This window comes from Oncorhynchus clarkii, chromosome 15 (assembly GCF_045791955.1).
Source record: "Oncorhynchus clarkii lewisi isolate Uvic-CL-2024 chromosome 15, UVic_Ocla_1.0, whole genome shotgun sequence".
NCBI classification, from domain to species: domain Eukaryota; kingdom Metazoa; phylum Chordata; class Actinopteri; order Salmoniformes; family Salmonidae; genus Oncorhynchus; species Oncorhynchus clarkii.
This window is the reverse complement of record NC_092161.1, coordinates 33,270,204-33,286,395: the sequence shown is the minus strand read 5'-3', so window position 1 is coordinate 33,286,395 and position 16,192 is coordinate 33,270,204. Positions and strand designations below refer to the sequence as shown.

Below are 16,192 nucleotides of genomic sequence, written 5' to 3'. Positions count from 1 at the left end.
ATCTTTCAGACTACTCGTGGACACTTCCCAATACATGACTGATCAATCCTGTTTGTTCTACATGGTACTATTCTATCTGTATATTGTTGCACCCTCCTGAACCAAGGGCCTTAGTTCCTAAATGGGCAGTCCAAAGTTAGCAGTGTGAAAGCCACACTTCTGAAATCCTCAATTGGGTCATTTGATCCTTTTAGTCTTGACACTTGCAGTAATGTCATCTATTCATGGTCAGCAGTCAGGGGAATTAAGGGTAGTAGGCTACATTCTGGGTTGTGTTCATAAGGGGACACCGTACCAAATGGCATAAAATGGACAGACTACAAATACCTGTCCAAGACTAGCTTGTTGAGTCCTATGAATACAACCCATCTAGTCCCCCTGTTTCAGTCTGGTGTGCGTGACTCCCCACCTGGATTTAGTGTTGCAAAATTTGAAAATATGTTTTTGTTTTATTTAACATTTTGGATAAAAGTTTATTCAGAGCTATAAAAATGTATATTCACTGCATTTGAGGAACAGTGGGAATGTAACTCTGCTTTGAAAGTTGATAAACTTGTAAACTCATTGAGAAAGTGGCCTTTGAATCTTTTGGTATCTAGAGACGAGCTCAGTCTACACCCATATGGCATTGCTCACACCCTCTTAAGCTTTAGCCCCACCATCTCGTTTCGCTCTCTGCGCGTTCAGAGCGCACACTTGGCGCGATTTGTTTAACTCTGGATAACAAACAGCAGACCAGCTCTGCTGGCAATTTCATTGTGCTTTTTTTGTTGAAGTTTACTGACACAGTCCATATTCAACGGGTGTTGTACACCTTAGCTTAAGACCAGTAGCTAGCTAGGTAAACAATGTAAGATCACACACGTAATGTTAGCTAACGAGCTGGCCAGCTAAAGTTAGATAAACAACAATGAACATAACGACATGATTTGGCACTACTACCCTGCATGAATCTGCTGGGAGCATACCAACCAGGTTCAATGTTAGCTTGCTAGGCTCTAACTAGCAAAGAAAATGGCTCTGGGATACGAATAATAATGTCATACACGTGACGTTAGCTAGCTAACAGTACACTTTAGCTTGAAATGAAACCACTTTCTGTCAATTAGAATGTGTATTATCTGAAAATGTAGCTAGCTTGACTATCTTACCCGTATAAAACATCATGCATGATGGACGCGTCTCCCTGTCACAGATGCCCTTAGTTTGAAGATGTAATCCATAGACGGGTGTTTTCAAATCAGTTTGTCACGTGCGTCGAATACAACAGGTGAGTGAAATGCTTCCTTACAGGCAAACCAATGGTGCGGGGGAAAAAAAAGTGTGTGTGTAAGTAAAGAAATAAAACCGTAAAAAGACATTTGAAAAAAAAGAGTAGCAAGGCTATATACAGACAGACACCTGTTAGTCAGTCTTATTGAGGTGGGGGGGTGGCACACAATGCAAATAGTCTGGGTAACCATTTTTTTTTTTTTCGTCTCAAAATTCGATTCTCCAGAAAGCGGAGAGCAACACTTATGCAGCTCCACTACATGATACATAAAAAAAGCTGCGTTCGACAGGATTACCAACGCAGACTGACCAGCTGAAATAGACAGAAGCCTTCTATTTGGCAGACCAATCCGAACTCCTCTCTCGACATGTCCAGCCCACTCATTATCTCAGCCAATCATGGCAGCTACCTTTTTTCGGTGGCTTAACTAACAAGGCTCGTAATTTAACAATTTTATTCGTATTTACAGAGGGCATCCAAGTTTGTTATTAAGGCACATGAAAGTTCCAGAGTTGTGACTTGCGACATACACCTAGTTTCCTGAAACGCTTCACATGTGCAACATGTACTTCCTTTGTGTGATGGGTTTCTTGTCACACCCTGTAAGGTACATCCATTGTACCTTTTTGCAGTTTGTACCTTTTAAGTGGCAAATATTAACTTAAGTCCCTTACACTTCACCATCCCACTTCTGACAACAACGTAGCAAATTCAGAGGGTAGCCCCAACTGGGATTCGAACCTGACTCCAGCGACTGTCAAGCCAACACCTTAACCATTACACCAAGAGGTCTGTACTTAACTAAGTTGCTCAGTGTTGGGTTAAGCTCACTACAAAATTACATAAGTCTATATAAAGATTTCAGAACTGTCAGCAGACATGCTCAAACTTGCAATATAGCAGACCACTTAAACTGGTACAACACTTCAACTCACAGGTGGTCAAAAATAACTGAAAACCACACCCCCAATAATTATACCTTTTTTATAATCAAAATATTTGGTACAAAAATGTACAATTACTAGATTAGCCGCACATGTACCCTAAAATGTACCAAACAGTACCATGTTAGATCATATGTGTACCTCCTGAAGGTATATTATGTGTATTTTGATATTTTTGTACCCAAGTGAACTACACTTATAATGAATGAGTGTAGTGAGCTCAACTTCTAACTTTAACACTTGAAATGGTGCAAGACCTAAAGCAAATACAGCCTCGGCTACTCTAATTATCACAATTGAATTGATACATTATTTCAACAAACTAAGCCTGTTAATATACTTCTCTTGTGAGAACGGAGATGGGATGGAAGATAACGGTTCACTATTTTATTGCACAGCTGGGGTGTCATTCACTTGTCCAGCCAGCCCTACTGGGCGTGGAAGTTCGGCAGAGGTGAACAGGAATTTAGCGCGCCTGCTAATCAGTTGAGTTTACCAGGCTGCATACACACTCCAGCCGCCAAGACACCTTTGCACACAGACAGAATGAGAGAAATAGTTCACATACAAGCCGGACAATGTGGGAATCAGATTGGCACCAAGGCAAGTAGAGAGCATTGAACTGAATTACTTTTTCATTAAGAATTACTTTTTTATTTGAATTAACACCTTGCATGTTTTGTGTAGAAAAACAATTTCTTAACTTTATTATGCCATCGCACACGGATTTTGTCCAATATTTTTTGTTACTGCCACCAATGTTTTTTCAATGGGAATCATCCGTTGCCAGATGAATGACAACGGATGACGAATGATCGGAATGTCTTTTAACTCCGAAAATACCGTGTGTGGCATTAGCCTCAATTTTTAGAAGCTGATGTGACAAATTTATAGGCTAATTGTAGGCCAGTGTTGTATAGCATATGACCCCATGCTTTGGGTCATAGGCTGCGACTTTGCCTTTTGAAAATGTAAATTGCCATCGCTTAATTACAAATCTATTTAGCCTATAATAAACTTCAGAACGGTCCCTAGCGTTCAGCCATGGAGTGCTATGAAATTCGCGCTGTGCGAGTCTATCAATTTCAGCAGTTGAGTGTGCTTCAGTCATCAAATAAGACCGAAGGATGCACAATGTCCAATCGTTTTTTCATGATGCCTTGATAACTTTAGCATATTTAACTGTAACCTTTTTTCCTCACGTTGATAACTCGACAGTTTTGGGAAGTTATCAGCGATGAACACGGCATCGATCCGGCAGGAAACTATGTGGGTGACTCATCGCTTCAAATCGACAGGATTAGTGTGTACTACAACGAAGCGTCCGGTAAGTGTGTCTGTGGTAGAATGAGTCATCATGCTTCCAAGTTGTTCCCAATTGTTAAAGGCATAGAGCATGTAACATAAGCGCACTCGTGGCCTGCTACAGGGTCCTTACTTCTGGTGCTTTGATAAATTGCCATAACCTTTTTGCCACCTTTTGTTGCACCCTGAACTCAGTGGTAGATGTAAATCCGGAACACTCCAATTAAACTGAACAAAAATAAAGGCAACAAGCAACAATTTAAAAAATGCTATGAGTTACAGTTCATATCATGAAATTAGTAGATGGAAATGAATTCATTGTGTCATAATCTATGTATTTCACATGACTGGGAATACAGATATGCATCTGGTCAAAGATACCTTTAGCAAAAAAGGTAGGGCTGTGGATAGGAAAACCAGTCCACATCTGGTGTGACCACCATTTTCCTCGTGCAGCGTGACACATTTCTTTCGCATAGAGTTGATTAGGCTGTTGATTGTGGCCTGTGGAATGTTGTCCCACTCCTCTTCAATGGCAGTGCAAAGTTTCTTGATATTGGCGGGAACTGGAACACTCTGTCATACACGTCGATCTAGAGCATTCCAAACATGCTCAATGGGTGAGAATGCAGGCCATGGAAGAACTAAGACATTTTCAGCTTCCAGGAAATGTTGTACAGATCCTTGAAACATGGGTCCGTGCATTATCATGCTGAAACTTAAGGATGACGCGGAGGAATAGCACAACAATGGGGGGATTCTAACAATGGAATTATTTTAAGATGGTCATACTATGGATCATTTAGCTATTGAATTAAGGACTCCTTTAGGTACCAAAAAATATATATGAACAAATGATTTGATATAATATTGAATTTAGCCTTTTACTACTATAGCCCAGAGAAATGCATTGAATAACCCATTCATGAATGGCAAAAACAAAAATCATAAGAAACAAGCTCTTGAAGTGTCTGTCCTATATCTAGGAGATATAAGAAAGCTCCGGAAATATACTGTGCATTCAAGTGTTCAGAACCCTTGACTTTTCCACATTTTCTTACATTACAGTCTTATTCTAAAATGTATTAAATAAATGTTTCCCCTGGGTCAAACGTTTCGGGTAGCCTTCCACAAGCTTCCCACAGTAAGTTGGGTGAATTTTGGCCCATTCCTCCTGACAGGGCTGGTGTAACTGAGTCAGGTTTGGAGGCCTTCTTGCTCGCACACGCTTTTTCTATAGGATTGATGTCAGGACTTTGATGGCCACTCCAATACCTTGACTTTGTTGACCTTAAGCCATTTTGTCACAACTTTGGAAGTATGCTTGGGGTCATTGTCCATTTGGAAGACCCATTTGCGACCAAGCTTTAACTTCCTGACTGATGTCTTGAGATGTTGCTTAAATATATCCACTTATTTTTCCTCCTCATGGTGACATCTATTTTGTGAAGTGCACCAGTCCCTCCTGCAGCAAAGCACCCCCACAACATGATGCTGCCACCCCTGCGCTTCACGGTTGGGATAGTGTTCTTCGGCTTCCAAGCCTCCCCCTTATTCCTCCAAACATAACGATGGTCATTATGGCCAAATAATTCTATGTTTTTAATCGGACCAGAGGACATTTCTCCAAAAAGTACAATATTTGTGCAGTTGCAAATGGTAGTCTGTCTTTTTTATGGTGGTTTTGGAGCAGTGGCTTCTTAATTGCTGAGCGGCCTTTCAGGTTATGTCGATATAGGACTCATTTTACTGTGGATATAGATACTTTTGTACCTGTTTCCTCCATCTTTACAAGGTCCTTTACTGTTGTTCTGAGATTGATTTGCACTTTTCGCACCAAAGTACGTTCATCTCTAGGAGACAGAACGCGTCTCCTTCCTGAGCGGTATGACGGCTGTGTGATCCCATGGTGTTTATACTTGGGTGTTATTGTTTGTACAGATGAACTTGGTACCTTCAGGTGTGTGGAAATTGCTCCCAAGGATGATCCAGACTTGTGGAGGTCTACAATTGTTTTCCTGAGGTCTTGGCTGATTTCTTTTGATTTTCCCATGATGTCAAGCAAAGAGGCACTGAGTTTGGAGGTAGGCCTTGAAACACATCCACAGGTACACCTCCAATTGACTCAATTGAGTCATCGGAAGCTTCTAAAGCCATGACATCATTTTCTGGAATTTTACAAGCTGTTTAAAGGAACAGTCACCTTAGTGTATGTAAACTTCTGACCCACAGGAATTGTGATACAGTGAGTTATAAGTGAAATAATCTGTCTGTAAACAATTGTTGGAAAAATTACTTGTAATGCACAAAGTAGATTTCCTAACCGACTTGCCAAAACTATAGTTTGTTAACAAGAAATGTATGGAGTGGTGAAAATCAAGGTTTTCCTACCTAAGTGTATGTAAACTTCCGACTTCAACTGTGTGTGTGTGTGTGTGTGTGTGTGTGTGTGTGTGTGTGTGTGTGTGTGTATATATATGTGTATATATATATATATATATATATGAACATGCAGCTGTGGAGCAGTCGTTAAGACACTAACAGCTTACAGACGGTAGGCTATTAAGGTCACGGTTATGAAAACTTAGGACACTAAAGAGGCCTTTCTACTGACTCTGAAAAACACCAAAAGAAAGATGCCCAGGGTCCCTGCTCATCTGTGTGAAGGCAGGCATGAAGACTGCAGATATGGCCAGGGCAATAAATTGTAATGTCCGTACTGTGAGACGCCTAAGACAGCGCTACAGGGAGACAGGACGGACAGCTGATCTTGATCAGTACCCACACTGTCTACAATAGGCTGAGAGAGGCTGGACTGAGAGCTTGTAGGCCTGTTGTAAGGCAGGTCCTCACCAGACATCGCCTATGGTCACAAACCCACCGTCGCTGGACCAGACAGGACTGGCAAAAAGTGCTCTTCACTGACGAGTCACAGTTTTGTCTCACCAGGGGTGATGATCGGATTCGCATTTATCGTCGAAGGAATGAGCGTTACACCGAGGCCTGTACTCTGGAGCGGGATCGATTTGGAGGTGGAGGGTCTGTCATGGTCTGGGGCTGTGTGTCACAGCATCATCGAACTGAGCTTGTTGTCATTGCAGGCAATCTCAAGCCTGTGCGTTACAGCGAAGACATCCTCCTCCCTCATGTGGTACCCATCCTCCAGGTTCATCCTGACATTACCCTCCAGCATGACAATGCCACCAGCCATACTGCTCGTTCTGTGCGGGATTTCCTGCAAGACAGGAATGTCTATGTTCTGCATGGCCAGCGAAGAGCCCGGATCTCAATCCCATTGAGCACGTCTGGGACCTGTTTGATTGGAGGGTGAGGGCTAGGGACATTTTCCCCCCCCCCCAAAAAAATGTCCGGGAACTTGCAGGTGACTTGGTGGAAGTGTGGGGTAACATCTCACAGCAAGAACTGGCAAATCTGGTACAGTCCATGAGGAGGAGATGCACTGTAGTACTTAATGCAGCGGGTGACCACACCAGATACTAACTGTTATTTTGACCCCCCCCCCTCCCTTTGTTCATGGACACATTATTCCATTTCTGTTAGTCACATGTCAGTGGAACTTGTCCAGTTTATATCTCAGTTGTTGAATCTTGTGTTCATATAAATATTTACACATGCTAAGTTTGCTTTTTTTTGCTGGGATATTTATTTAACCCATTTTTTGGGTAGGCACAAAACGACCTTCATTCTTCCATATTTTTTTGGGGGACCTTTCGACAAGTCACGTGACACTTATGGGGGTCGTAAAGCGAAACTGAGAACACCATCGTGTTTGTGAGAATCTCCCTTTGACATTAGGGGAGATTAGTGTGTTGCCCAAACTTTTCGGACGCTACAAACAGAAGTTGGCACCTCGATGGTACCGACGTCAGACGAGTCAACTGACGCCTGTGGGGGTCGTTGAGCAAAACCGTTCGGACGCTACTGAGATGCATCCAATGCAAAAATCTATCGCTTTTTTTGTTGCTTAGATTGTTGCTTAGATTGTTATTTACTATGTTAAGTATAGTCTATGAGACCAGGCTGTTTTATATAGCATGATGTGAATACATTATTTCTGACGCATCTATGTACACCTTTTGTATTCATTCAGCCTTTAAAGTTAGTGTTAGTTAGGACTGAAATATTCAGTGTGAGGGAAAGATGGCAGGCCGCATTGAAAAGGAAAATGTTATCAGGTTGTTGGCAATTCCTTAAGGCCTAAAATAAGGAATGTGGTTTAGGTAATAGGTTATTGGCATACCTGACAAAGTCTTGCTTGTGAAACAGCCTACAGTAGAATACCATGCATTCAGATACATTTGAAATGTATTCAAATCTGTATTTGGTGTTTGGTTGTCTTTTTTCTAGCACACAAGTATGTCCCCAGAGCAATCCTTGTGGACCTGGAACCTGGGACCATGGACAGTGTCCGGTCGGGGTCTTTTGGACAGCTATTCAGACCTGACAACTTTATCTTTGGTAAGTGGACACTGTAACACTTTACTTAAAGTCAACAGCTAAATAATGCATTGTTATTAGGTATTATATGCATCTTAGAGCATTTATAATATCCTATTATATGGCTTATTTTGTCTCTATGTAGCAAACACATATTTTTTCCCTACTGATTCAAAATGGCTGTTTTTAGGTATGTGTACCATTAAGTGTTTTCATTGTTTCTTCGATATCAAAGACACACAGCATGAGGTTTTGCGGCGGTCACGTGAGGTCTACTGGGCCCAGTTTTTGAAAAACTTTGAATCTGGATCAGAATGTTCCAGATTCTGTATTTGTCTTTTTTGCAATCCAGGATCAGATCGTGCTGGCTGTTTTTGAGCCAGTTTTTCAGAACATAATCGGAAATATCATTCTGATCCAGATACCACAATATCAAGATCACAGAATACGGATTCTCAGTATTTCGAACAAACCTACACCTTGCCATCTACTGGACAGGTTATGGTACTACTTCTACACTGTCATAGGGAAACAGAGAGGAGTAAACTACACAAATAAAGGTACCTGAGATAGAAATAAAACATAAATTAGCCTGCATATCACTTACAAGTAAGTACATACATTTATTTGATACTTCTCAATATAACAACTGACCACCTACATAAACTGCTGGTTTTCAAATGTAATACTGTTTATTTTTAGCCTTTCCTTAGTTTCATTGCAATGTCTTAGGTGAGGTGCTTTTAACCTTTCTAAATACAACCTGAAACCAGCCATCCAGTGGGATCAAGATAATCCTGATTTTCGGCATCAAAACTTATTTGAAAAAGGCAAAAAAACAACATTTAATCCTGATTAAAGGTAAAATTGGATTACAAAATCCAAATCCATACCTGCAGGATCAGAATCAACATTTTCAGTTTTGAAAAACCCAATTAAACCTGACGTTTAATCCTGTCTGATTGTCTAAATCCGATATCTTTTGAAAAACTGGGCCCTGGGGATCAGAATTGATCAAGTTTATAACACAAAGCCCCTGAAAGCTCCCTAGATGAGCCATTGCATCAAAGCAATGGATGTTTTGGTTCTGAACAGTGCTCTCAAAATGGATGGCAGGTTGTTTCTTAGGAGGGTATTTACTTTAGTTGCACGTTTTCACCCATCTCTAATTGGTAACGATAGGGAAATCCTTCAAGGATTTGATAGCAGCATATACAGACTGTTTAAGCTTGAATGGGCAATATGTGAGGTAAACGTGAATATGTGAGGCTGTTAAAATGGGATCCTCTACAGACATAACAACTGATTGTCAATCTACATCAAGGACTTGCGTGCTATCTTGTGTTGTCTAGTACAAACCAAATATATGACATGTGACTAAACTACACATGATTGTCATACAAAAACAAAATGGAATTAAGTGATCTACAGTTGTGAATTAAATCGTTCAATCAGCACACATCAATCCATATGTTGTCCTAGTCCAGTTGTTTTCATTAGGGCACACAATTGGAAAACGTTTTAAAATGTTCTGCAATTGAGAACAGAAATTAGAGTTTCTCATTGGACAAGTGAAGGAAGTCCCTCACAGACAGTTTTCTTCTGTTCGAAGTCCCAGTACAAACATTCCTACCTGGGTTCAAGTGTGGTGGTGCCAGCGGTATTTTTCAGGAGGTGGATATAGTCATTAGGCACCATTAGGCATCAAATGTAAAAAGCTGAGTGAAACAGGGAGGGACTACCTAGGTTTGTCCAATAAGAAACACTCATTTAATTTTTTAGAAGTTTTCCATTGCATGACCTAATGAAGACTGGGATGGATCAAGTGGGGCGGTCCCAGCAGAAGTTGTCAGGAGATGCATGATACATGGCCTTAGTCATTTACCTTTTCATTAGCAGCTACGGGGAGACAATGGACAACTATTTGACAGAACATGAAGCTTGTACAAATGCCAGACTCAACCTACATTCTTGCCTAAGGGATGCTAGGATAGGATAGGTAGGATTTAACTGAAAATGTTCATCCCTTTTTGCTGTCCTTGCAGGGCAGACGGGTGCGGGGAACAACTGGGCCAAGGGCCACTACACTGAGGGAGCAGAGCTGGTAGACTCTGTGCTGGATGTGGTGAGGAAGGAGTGTGAGCACTGTGACTGTCTCCAGGGCTTCCAGCTCACCCACTCCCTGGGTGGGGGCACGGGCTCAGGCATGGGCACCCTGCTCATCAGCAAGATCCGTGAGGAGTACCCCGACCGCATCATGAACACGTTCAGCGTCATGCCCTCACCCAAGGTGTCTGATACGGTGGTCGAACCGTACAACGCCACGCTCTCTGTGCACCAGCTGGTGGAGAACACGGATGAGACATATTGCATTGACAACGAGGCACTCTACGACATCTGCTTCCGTACCCTAAAACTGACCACACCCACTTACGGAGACCTCAACCACCTGGTGTCGGCCACCATGAGCGGTGTGACCACCTCACTGCGCTTCCCTGGCCAGCTCAACGCCGACCTTCGCAAACTGGCCGTCAACATGGTGCCCTTTCCCCGCCTACATTTCTTCATGCCTGGCTTTGCACCACTAACCGCCAGGGGGAGCCAGCAGTATCGCGCCCTGACAGTGCCCGAACTCACTCAGCAAATGTTTGACGCCCGCAACATGATGGCAGCTTGCGACCCGCGCCATGGCCGCTACCTCACCGTGGCCACTGTTTTCCGAGGGCCCATGTCCATGAAGGAGGTGGACGAGCAGATGCTGGCCATCCAGAACAAGAACAGCAGCTACTTCGTGGAGTGGATCCCCAACAACGTCAAGGTGGCCGTGTGTGACATTGCGCCCCGCGGCCTTAAGATGGCCTCCACATTCATCGGCAACAGCACGGCCATCCAGGAGCTGTTCAAGCGCTTCTCGGAGCAGTTCTCGGCCATGTTCCGCCGCAAGGCCTTCTTGCACTGGTTCACCGGGGAGGGCATGGACGAGATGGAGTTCACAGAGGCCGAGAGCAACATGAACGACCTGGTGTCTGAGTACCAGCAGTACCAGGAGGCCACGGCTAATGACGGGGAAGAGACATTCGACGACGAGGAAGAAGAACTCAATGAGTAAGGATAACGTTGCCTGTTTGTAAAAAAAAAAAAATAATAATATTTTATTTATTATTATTATATATATATTATTTAACATGTGTTTTGATGTGTACTGTTTTATGCCCAGAGGTCTCGGAAGCAGTGGTGGAAATAAAGCCTTTTTAAAGGCTTTGAATGTGTTGTATGTTAAGTTTTCGTCTAGTGCAGTTTTCCATTGTGTGATATGTTATGTATGGGGTCGTTCCATTTGATTTCGATCACTTTTTGACTGCACCCTTTTTGATTCGAACAAAACTTTCTATACGTATTTGACACTGGTGGAAGTGGTCAGAAAGTAACTTTTTGGACTGGAATTCCAAAACATTTAGGGGATGGAGGTGGTCGATAGTTTTGCATACCTCACCCTACCGAGAGACATCCATTCCTTCATTTCTGGAAAAGATTAAATGTTGAGTCTCGTATCGTTTAAAAGCTTATGAGAAAGGTTTGCTAACATCTTAATAATTTATTTTAACTTAAATTATTTTACATCATCAGAATGTTTTCATGTTGGGTGTAATGTTTTGGCTGACAAATGTACTAAAATGGGAATAACATTTCAACTTTAAAATGGTAGCACAAAGATTATTGGAGGCCACCACATCAGAAAATGTTGTTTTAATCTACAGTGTCAATCTTCTATAGGAAACCTATTGAAATCATAGAAATACAGTTACTAGAATATACATTCCCATTTAAGTTGACATTCAATGGTGGGTTGACCGGCGGTCACCTTTGTAGTTAATCTATCTTTTGAAGTTAATATTTCAATTCAATTTAAATTCTGTACCAGCTAAATTGCAGTGGTCTGAAGGGATACAGTGGGGCAAAAAAGTATTTGGTCAGCCACCAATTGTGCAAGTTCTCCCACTTAAAAATATGAGAGAGGCCTGTAATTTTCATCATAGGTACACTTCACGTATGACAGACAAAATGAGAATTTTTTTTTCTCCAGAAAATCACATTTTTAATGAATTTATTTGCAAATTATGGTGGAAAATAAGTATTTGATCACCTACAAACAAGCAAGATTTCTGGCTCTCACAGACCTGTAACTTCTTCTTTAAGAGGCTCCTCTGTCCTCCACTCGTTACCTGTATTAATGGCATCTGTTTGAACTTGTTATCAGTATAAAAGACACCTGTCCACAACTTCAAACAGTCACACTCCAAACTCCACTATGGCCAAGACCAAAGAGCTGTCAAAGGACACCAGAAACAAAATTGTAGACCTGCACCAGGCTGGGAAGACTGAATCTGCAATAGGTAAGCAGCTTGGTTTGAAGAAATCAACTGTGGGAGCAATTATTAGGAAATGGAAGACATACAAGACCACTGATAATCTCCCTCGATCTAAAAATTATCACAAGAACGGTGAGCAAAAATCCCAGAACCACACGGGGGGACCTAGTGAATGACCTGCAGAGAGCTGGGACCAAAGTAACAAAGCCTACCATCAGTAACACACATTGCCGCCGGGGACTCAAATCCTGCAGTGCCAGACGTGTCCCCCTGCTTAAGCCAGTACATGTCCAGGCCCGTCTGAAGTTTGCTAGAGAGCATTTGGATGATCCAGAAGAAGATTGGGAGAATGTCATATGGTCAGATGAAACCAAAATATAACTTTTTGGTAAAAACTCGACTCGTCGTGTTTGGAGGACAAAGAATGCTGAATTGCATCCAAAGAACACCATACCTACTGTGAAGCATGGGGGTGGAAACATCATGCTTTGGGGCTGTTTTTCTGCAAAGGGACCAGGACGACTGATCCGTGTAAAGGAAAGAATTAATGGGGCCATGTATCGTGAGATTTTGAGTGAACCTCCTTCCATCAGCAAGGGCATTGAAGATGGCTGGGTTGGCTGGGTCTTTCAGCATGACAATGATCCCAAACACACCGCCCGGGCAACGAAGGAGTGGCTTCGTAAGAAGCATTTCAAGGTCCTGGAGTGGCCTAGCCAGTCTCCAGATCTCAACCCCATAGAAAATCTTTGGAGGGAATTGAAAGTCTGTGTTGCCCAGCAACAGCCCCAAAACATCACTGCTCTAGAGGAGATCTGCATGGAGGAATGGGCCAAAATACCAGCAACAGTGTGTGAAAACCTTGTGAAGACTTACAGAAAACGTTTGACCTCTGTTATATACCCTTTGTTGGCAATGACAAAGTATTGAGATAAACTTTTGTTATTGACCAAATACTTATTTTCCACCATAATTTGCAAATAAATTGATTAAAAATCCTACAATGTGATTTTTCTGGATTTTTTTCTCTCATTTTGTCTGTCATAGTTGAAGTGTACCTATGATGAAAATTACAGGCCTCTCATCTTTTTAAGTGTGAGAACTTGCACAATTGGTGGCTGACTAAATACTTTTTTGCCCCACTGTATGTCCATTCTATGAATGCTATTTCTATGATTGAAATTACCCCCTCGGTCTACAAGAGTATGCTGTCTTTTACACATTTTTAGATAATTGACATTAAAGATGATAAATAAATAAATAATAATATAACTCTGTTTGTAAGCTTTTAAATTATATCAAACGTAACCGTTTAATTGTTCCAGTGATGAAGACATGGATGTCTCATGGTAAATAAAATAAATCTTATTTACAATGACGGCCTACCCCGCCCAAACCCAGAAGATGCTGGGCCATTTGTGGCTGCCCTATGGGACTCCAAATCACGGCCGGATGTGATACAGCCTGGATTCGAACAAGGGACTGTAGTGACGCATCTTGCACTGAGATGCAGTGCCTTAGACCGCTGCGACACTCGGGAGGGTGGGGTATGCAAAACAGGTCAACTTTGAGCACATATATCTCCTAATTGTTTTTGCATTCAGGTCCTGAAAGCCACTTTCTGAACACTTCTACCATGGGCAAATATGTATAGAAAGTTTAGTTCAAAAAGAGATTGAAATCAAATGGAACAACTGTATATTCAAATCTGTATGTACATTTCTCAATTCATGTTGGTCAGTTGTGGGCATTATATATTTGATGGTTGATGTGTGTTGATTAGTACATTGGGAAACTGATTTGCTAAGCTTCTGCCCTAGTCTAGTGCAATGCAAATGGAAGTCAAAACATGAAAATGTCTTGGTGAACTTTTCCTTATTCATCTCTTAATCTTTATTTTTACCTTCAACTTTTTGTGTTTTATACTCTTTAGAATACCTTTTAGAATGTAACTTGTTCCATTGGAAGTGTCAAGCCTTAAGGGACTTCCTGGATGAATAAAGAACAACACTGGTGTAAATGCTTAGTAGATATAGCTCCAGACACTCTACGGTATGACTGATAATGGACAATACAGAGAAGTACACTTCCAATAGCTTGCTAATCGTTCTCCCTCTATTGTGGTTAGAACTTGATTTCCTAGCAGTTCTATTTAGGGAACAAATAAAGGGAACCAGTCATTGTAAACCCCAAGTGCTTTGTTCATATCCGCCTCAGTCATGTCCCACAGCAGACAGGCTTCAACGTTCCTATGGTGGGGGCAAATCCCCCTCCTACCCCTAGTTACTCACAACAGCTGCTGAGCAAGGCTTTCTCCATTTAGAACTGTGAAGCTAACAATAGGGGACCTCCAGTCTGCACCAAACTATTTAGAGCTATTCATGGCCTCAATGAGTCTTCTGCCATACACGTACTAGCTAACTGAGTCAGCTTAGTGCTACATTTTGGAAGCATTGAAGTGAGAAACAGATACCATGTGTGAAAAGGTTTATACCTTTAAAGACAACTTTACTAAATGTCACAATAAAAGCATCGTGCATGCTGTGTGCTTTAGGGAAATGAAGCAAACAGTAAGTGAATCTTTCCCCGTGATATGAACAAGATTAAGCATGATCACCATCTCATTTTAAAAGCTCTCTCAGTATATCAGCCCAATAGTGGGTACTTGGCCCTAACACCATTCACAGGTTTGTAAGGTGGAAGCTCCCCCACACTGCTTACACCTACTGTATACAGATCCTTCAGATCTGTTAACATCTTAGTGTTAGGGCCATGGGGAATGGGTAGGAAGTGAATTGGTATTGGCTGTACGTTGACCTGATGTGGTGGTTGGAAGGGCTTGGCGTGGTATGCACAGCTGGTGTCACAAACGATCTTGGCCCGGCCAGTTAGCTGGGAAGTCAGCTGCAGAAGTGCTTCATGCCACTCAAATTACATTGGCACTGACCCTGAGAACAACTCCAGTGTGTGTGTGTGTGTGTGCGTGTGTGTGTGTGTGTGTGTGTGTGCGTGTGTCTGAATTACTTTATGTATTACATTAGCATGAGCAGGCTATTTATTACACTTTGATCTTGATACATGTTAACTGTATCCTGTATCCAACAGGGAATGGAACCTTGAAGCCCAATAGCTTGAAGCCCCCATCTTTGAAGAAAATGTTATCTCACTGAGCTAAAGCTAAGGCGTTAGCACTGGAAACAGAAATATCCCGCAATGAAGCTGACAGTGTTTTTACTTTAGTAGTGATTGTTTCAGTATTATCAGACACTGTAAGTTTTGTCCCTGTAAGGATTCACTGACTCAGAAATTATGAAATGAATCGTTGACAGCAGAACAAATATGTGAGCAAAAGAAAGCCAATTGAACTCTCTATAGAAAGCTGTTCTTGCATTAGAGCCAGAACCTGATACAGTAATGCTAGATTGCAGTATGTCACAACCAACAACCAACCAAGTAGTTTGCTTTAGTAAGTAAGGTGTTGCAATTGTCTTCGAGCATTTCGGGTCTGAATAGTATGTGAATCAAAACTCAATAAATGTTTCCTTGAAATTGTCAATTTGTTGTGAGTTTGAAGATTGAAAATAACTACAGTTGGTGAAATTGTCGAACACTGTCTTAAAGAGACAGTACTTGCAGCTGTTAAAGACCCAGTGTAACCCTCCCATGTGTCTCTGTAGCCTCACTCTAGCAGAAACCCACTGCCTATTAAGGGAGGACTGTGCTGGCTCTCAGACTGGGTTATGAAAATATTGCCAAATAAGGGGAAGAGTGACTTAGTATATGTATTTAATGGAGATGAATGGAAGGTGCACATTGGTACTGCATAGGGAGATAGAGTATGT

General features: G+C 41.8%; 1 protein-coding gene across 2 annotated transcripts; it reads left to right on the top strand.

Annotated features, from left to right (window-relative positions):
* The first annotated feature begins 2,683 nt into the window (after window positions 1-2,683).
* LOC139367227 (tubulin, beta 6 class V) lies at window positions 2,684-15,906 on the top strand. 2 transcript variants are annotated; one of them, XM_071105446.1, is made up of 5 exons: window positions 2,684-2,820; window positions 3,436-3,544; window positions 7,891-8,001; window positions 10,026-11,085; window positions 15,456-15,906. In XM_071105446.1, exons 1-5 carry the CDS (start codon window positions 2,764-2,766, stop codon window positions 15,478-15,480), a joined length of 1,362 nt encoding a protein of 453 aa, XP_070961547.1. In that variant the 5' UTR covers window positions 2,684-2,763; the 3' UTR covers window positions 15,481-15,906. The 2 variants fall into 2 exon arrangements, with proteins under 2 accessions (XP_070961547.1, XP_070961548.1); XM_071105447.1 differs by lacking the exon at window positions 3,436-3,544 and having other exon boundaries at window positions 2,712-2,820.
* Window positions 15,907-16,192: the final 286 nt, after the last annotated feature.